The sequence below is a fragment of the Trypanosoma conorhini genome (genome assembly GCF_003719485.1).
Source record: "Trypanosoma conorhini strain 025E chromosome Unknown Tco_14.4_contig_00915, whole genome shotgun sequence".
Taxonomy (NCBI): Eukaryota; Euglenozoa; class Kinetoplastea; order Trypanosomatida; family Trypanosomatidae; genus Trypanosoma; species Trypanosoma conorhini.
Window position 1 is genome coordinate 1 of NW_021705015.1, and position 5,462 is coordinate 5,462.

The 5,462-nt window shown below is 56.4% G+C and overlaps 4 protein-coding genes across 4 annotated transcripts, besides 3 other annotated features; all 4 read right to left on the reverse strand.

The window, feature by feature from the left end:
• On the reverse strand, window positions 1-433 carry Tco025E_08922 (putative paraflagellar rod protein 3; the record flags this gene model as incomplete). Its single annotated transcript, XM_029375753.1, has 1 exon — window positions 1-433. A coding segment is annotated over one exon (433 nt), but the record flags the coding sequence as incomplete, so codon positions are not given.
• Window positions 434-692: 259 nt separating this feature from the next.
• Window positions 693-1,775, reverse strand: Tco025E_08923 (putative diphthamide synthesis protein; the record flags this gene model as incomplete). Its single annotated transcript, XM_029375754.1, has 1 exon — window positions 693-1,775. One exon carries the CDS (start codon window positions 1,773-1,775, stop codon window positions 693-695), a length of 1,083 nt encoding a protein of 360 aa, XP_029224110.1.
• Window positions 1,776-1,807: 32 nt separating this feature from the next.
• Window positions 1,808-1,834: a microsatellite.
• A 248-nt stretch (window positions 1,835-2,082) lies between these two features.
• Window positions 2,083-2,124: a microsatellite.
• A 37-nt stretch (window positions 2,125-2,161) lies between these two features.
• Window positions 2,162-2,193: a microsatellite.
• Window positions 2,194-2,222: 29 nt separating this feature from the next.
• Window positions 2,223-4,571, reverse strand: Tco025E_08924 (topoisomerase (DNA) II binding protein 1; the record flags this gene model as incomplete). The annotated part of the gene is made up of 1 exon (XM_029375755.1): window positions 2,223-4,571. The coding sequence occupies one exon, from the start codon at window positions 4,569-4,571 to the stop codon at window positions 2,223-2,225; it is 2,349 nt and encodes a 782-aa protein (XP_029224111.1).
• Window positions 4,572-4,893: 322 nt separating this feature from the next.
• Tco025E_08925 (40S ribosomal protein S15a) lies at window positions 4,894-5,286 on the reverse strand (the record flags this gene model as incomplete). The annotated part of the gene is made up of 1 exon (XM_029375756.1): window positions 4,894-5,286. The coding sequence occupies one exon, from the start codon at window positions 5,284-5,286 to the stop codon at window positions 4,894-4,896; it is 393 nt and encodes a 130-aa protein (XP_029224112.1).
• Between the last annotated feature and the right edge of the window lie 176 nt (window positions 5,287-5,462).

The window sequence follows — 5,462 nt, forward strand, 5'->3', positions numbered from 1 at the left end:
GCTCCTCCTCCACCTTCTCCATCTTCGCAATGGCGTTGTCGATCATCTGCGTGAAGCTCACCACGCGCGTCTTGTTGCGGTTCTGCTTCAAGTCCTGCAGCACCTTCTTCACACCAATGATGTCCATGAACTGCGCCTTGTCCTCCGGACGGTACAGTTCACGCTGGCTCATCTCGAGGCCGCACACGCGCATCAGCTTCGCCAAGTCGTAGGCCTCCGTCAGGTTCCACTTTGTGCCGACGTCGACGGCCGCGACAAGTTCCTCCGCCTTCAGGTGGGCACCGCGCAGCTTCTGCCGCTGCGTCTCGGACCAGTCCGAAACGTGCAGCTCCTGGATCAGCTCCTCGTTTTCAAGGCATGCCGTCTTCAGCTTCAGGTTGTGAATCTTCTGCTTGCGGGCAGCCTCCAGGCCAGTCACTTCTTCGGCAGACATGGCGTTCTCACGTGTACTTGTGGGTGTGGGAAGTTTAAGCGTTAACCTTGCATTTTATGGTGACAGTCATAGGCAAAAAAAGGGAAAAAATGAATAAGCAGTAGTATCAGTTGAAGTCTCTCACGATTTGTCACTACTTTTACGTCTTGCTTGCTGCCGCCGCTGTGCGTTGCTGCGTGGCTTAAATGCATACTTCGTGTGGAGTGAAGAGGAAGTAACGCGAACTGAATTACGTTGTTGAATTTATTGGTGCTGCCCACTAGAGTGACTTATCCGTGTAGACGGCCCAGCGGCCGCCGGTCTTGGAGTAGTGGTCCATGGGGTACGCCGTGTCGTCCCATGTCACACCTGCAAGTGCTACTTCCGCCTCGTAGGGTGAGAGCAGCGGCTTGTCGAAGGCGTATCCCCAGTCGATGGAGAGACGAGGACAGGCAACTTGAATGTAGCAGTCGACGTCCTGCAGCCTGGAGAGCTTCTCGGGAAACACCTCCGACATGAGGAGGAGGTTGACGGTCTTGCCTTGTCGCGCGGCCAGCTGCACGATACGGTCGACAATGCGTGGGTTGCCTTGACGACCAAGTGTTCCCATGATAAGGGCGAAGCTGTGGGCCGCCATGCCTCTTTGAACTGCCTCCTTCCGCAAGGTGCGCATCTCGGCGGTGTTGTAGCTCTCCTTAGTCAGCGTCTTCTGGTAGGGGTCGTACTGCAGTGCGTTGAGCGTCGGGTGGGCGATGAGAAACGACTCCAGGTGGAACCTCCCATCCCCCACGTAGAGCACCACGTCCACCGTCGCCGGGTCCACCACGGGGCTCGTGCAGCCAAGAATCTCGCCGCTTGAGAGGGGGCGGTTCTGCGGGACGACCACGGGGTGTTGGAAGTGGTCCCGCAGCATCTGCATCCCCGCCCGCATCGAGGAGACGAACTGGATGGTGGCGATGCAGGCCAAACGCGTCTCGGGAGAAACGAGACGCCGCACGGTTTCCACGAAGTGTTGAACGTCAATCTCGATCTCCACGAAGACGTACATCATGCTGCTGATGAGGCAGTCCTTGATTGAAACGAGGCAGCTGTGGCCGTAGTGAATCAGGAAGTCACAGCCCAGCGCCACCGCCGAGTAGTCGTCCACGCAGCAGGCACCATACGTAACATCCCCTAATATCACCATCTCGGCCCCCGTTTTCGCCTCCAGTATGTCGGCAATGGGAGCCGCAAACATAAGGAGCCCCTCAGGAAACTGAAGCGCCACGCGTGTTGCATTCCGCTCCTTGATGCGCTTCACGCACTTGTCAATTTCAAACCTGTAGTTGCTGGGGAGCCCCAATTCCGCCTCCGAGGGGTCCATTACTGCGCGGACAGAAGCATACAGGTATATCTATTCATGAAGGCATGCGTGCATGCATGAGTAGAAAACAAGGGGAGAGAGGGAAAGATAAGGACACTTCGAAGCCTCTTCACCACAATGTGTGCCGGGAACTTTGTTCCGCATTTATTTTTGGTTTTTACGTATTTATTTTTTGCTGTCGTTTTTATTGCTTATTCTGTTGTGAGGTTCCACAAACGACGGGATGCTTAACCACACTCACAGTGCAGCCAGCAATGGCTGCCGCATTAGAGTGGAGGACAAGGAGCGATAAAAAGAAACAGAAAAAACAAACATATATACATATACATGCATGTATATATATATATATGCTTTTTTCATGATGTGATTAACGAGGCACAAAGGAGACAAAACAACAACAACAACAACAACAACAACACGCACACGAAACAGCTTTCATGGGCCAAGTCACGTCACGTTGAGCCGCCTGCGCACGTGTCCACTGCCACTCTGCAGACGGTAGAGGTCAGGCTCGGGCACCTCCACGCACAGGCAGTGGGCGACGTATTCCAGCTTGTGAACTGGCAGGCGGGCGGCGACAGCGTCTAGCTGCGATGGCTCCCACACGTCTTCGTCCGAGAGAACGAGATTCAGTTCCCTCAGCGCCTCGGCATTGCTCCTCAGCGTGCTCAGCAGCTGGGGAGGAGAGTATGGGCGAACCACGCAACAACCTCCACTCCGCAGAACACGAGCAAAACTCTCCGTCCGCGACTCCGTTGTACAACAGAGGGCGACACGCCAAGAGGCGAACGAGCGCACAGTCCGCTTCCTTTGCAAGCGACACGCTCTGACAAGTTCCACCACAGAGCTGCGAAGCAGCGCAGCCCTGGCAATCTCCGGGCACCACTCGTGTGCTTCCTCACTTACAATGCGGCCCTCACGCAGTGTCTCTTCGAGGAAAGACGGCGCAAGAACCCATTTTCCAGCAGCGACAGTAGAGAGAAAAAACTCCGTCCTCGACGGTTTCCCGGTGACATAGTGAGTGCACTCCTCCAGTGTTGTTGCGAGGGTGCATCCCAAGGCCTGTAAGCGCTCAAAGTTTTCCTCCAGGTGTGTCAGCGACTTGGCCAACATAATACAGCAGAGTCGCCCCGAGGAGCCGCTTGGGGTTTCTGCACTCACATACACCGCGCCCTCTGCCGCCGAGGGAGCCCCAACATCACGGGTCCTCTCTCTGCCTGGTAGCACGCAATGCTGCTGCTGCCGCGTCACCTTTCTCTGGCGGTCGAATTCGGACCTGTTGTACACAATAACCTGAGACTCCGCCGGAAGCACGGTGCGTTTTCCGTGAAGGCGGAATGGTGCCGTTGAAGGGCTGAGGCGCGCCCCTGCGCCTGGGTGCCTCTCCGTCCCCTCCTGCGACAGCAACTTTGTTGGCGGCAAGGTGGCAGCGGCCGCAACGGGGGGCGCCGCTGGCGCTCGGCCCCGGTCGCTGGCTTTCGCCTCCAGCCCTTCAATGAGCGACGCAAGGGAGTGCGACGACAGCGTCTCGTCCTGTGGTTCAGCTACGGAGGGGCACTGCAGTAACGCCCTCTTACTGCAGGTAAAACCCCCAACCATGCCGCTGTCGTCCTCCGCGGCGGCGGAACTTGCAGGCATCTTTCTCCTCGCCCTCCGAAATGCGGAGACGTGTGGCACCACCAGGGAGAACTGGGCGGGGTCGACCCAGCCTCCGACCTCCAGCGAGCGATGCAGCCACCCCACGTGCACCAGGAAACACTCCTTCCGCCGCAGCAGGTGCATCCGAAAACTGAGTGCGGCAACCTTGGGGGAACGAAGCAGCGCCGATCGCCCAACCACAAGGTGGGTGGTGTTGCGCTGGCCACTGCCGCCATCGGCCACGCCGCCGCCCAGCACAAAATCTCCCTGCACAATATAAGTCAACCCCTTTTCTTCCAAAGCAGCGCTGATTGTCATCCGTTCTTCCCGCGGCACCCCTGTAAAGGTGATGATTGGCCGCAAAAGAATGGGCATTCTGTACGGTGCTACATCCACGTGTTTGCGCCGTGTAGCACACTCCTCTAACCAAGCAACCGACACAAACTCCAAGTTGGGGCGTGGAGCGAACACCTCCTCCGTCTGGCCCAACACTAACACATGCGTTGTGCAAGACGTTAGCACCGGTGTGTGCCGCACACCGACCTCGTTAAGAAGCGAACTAATCCTCTCAGTAATAAGAAGTGCAGGGGAACAATAAACCACAACTTCCGACGCACTACTTCCAAACGATGAGGGTTGACGTGCACCAGGCACCAGGTGGGAGTGCAACTCAACCGCAAAGCCGTATCGTTCTTTAAATCCATCAAATGACACGACTTCGATATGGTTTTTGTTTGCAAAGCGGAGCTTCTCACTTCCACTTGCAACGAAGTTCCCATTTGGCACCACCAACATTGCACAGCCTCGCGTCAAGGATGGCTCGTACGCTGCCTGATGCCTCGCGCACACCCGACGCACAAAGCCGCGTTCCTCCGACGACAGCGAGGTGCTGCAAAGTTCCAGCCCACGCAGGGACCGCCCCAGCTGAAACTCCCTCACTCTGCCTCTATCACAGCGGCCCAGCCTGACCCAGGCTGATGTGACGCAAGGAATTCCGCGTTCCCGTGCCACGCGATACTTGTCGCCCTCGCTCCTCCCGGCGATGAGCACGTTAGTTGCCGTGGTCAGCTCCGCAGCGTAGGCCACGCCGTGTTGGTGAAGGTCTGTCTTTATGCGCTCCAGTTCCCCCCCATAAATGGCCGTTGTCGTCACGAGCATCCTCCTCGGTAACGGAAAACGAACAACAGCAGCAAAAACAGCAGCGCCACCCGGCGGGACGATACGCTTAAGCGGCCATGGGAAGTTTAACCAAAGGAGAGGGAGGAAGTAAGGCAAAAAAAAAAGAGCTCAAGAGAAGAGGGGGAAAAAAAAAACTAGTCTTTGCGCCTTTCGTAGGAGCACGTGTTGTTGCTTAGCACACACCGCAGCAACATTTGCTCCAGTCCAAGAGCAAGCAGGGGACGCAACATACGGCATAACGAAAAAAAAAATAATATGCGGCTCGCAGAAAAGAAAAGTAACAGGGCAAGAAACACGGATTTTAGTAGAAGAAGCCGAGGACCTTTCCACCAGTGTTGCGGGCACGCGCCTCCTCGTGGTCCATTATGCCAAGCGACGTCGTGAGCACCACAAAGCCGAACTGACGGCTGGGGAGGATGTTCTTCACCCACTTTTCAAAGTCGGGGACGGTGCAGTCGAAGCGGGGGCAGATGGCACCGCACTTGTTGAGGCGGCCGTTGAGATTCACCACAATTTTACCCGCACGATGGTCGTCGATGATCTCAAACTCGCCAATGTAGCCGTGCTTCTGCATCACCTGCAGGAACTTCACGACGACCTTGGACGATGGGCGAATGAGAACCTGACGCTTGCCGCGGCGCTCCGCGCTCGCAATGCTGCGAAGCGCGTTGGCCAACACGCTCATCATCGTCATCCTGTTGGCACGCTCTGTTCCTTGACTGCCCGTTGGCAATGCACGCAGTACAAAAGTGGCACGAGAGCAGGAATAAACGCAGAGAAATCGAGAAGGAAGGAAATGCAAGCAAAGCCTCGGCGCGCCGCGAGGAATGAGCATTTCGCTTTTTTTTCAGTTAACAGCAACAGCACAAA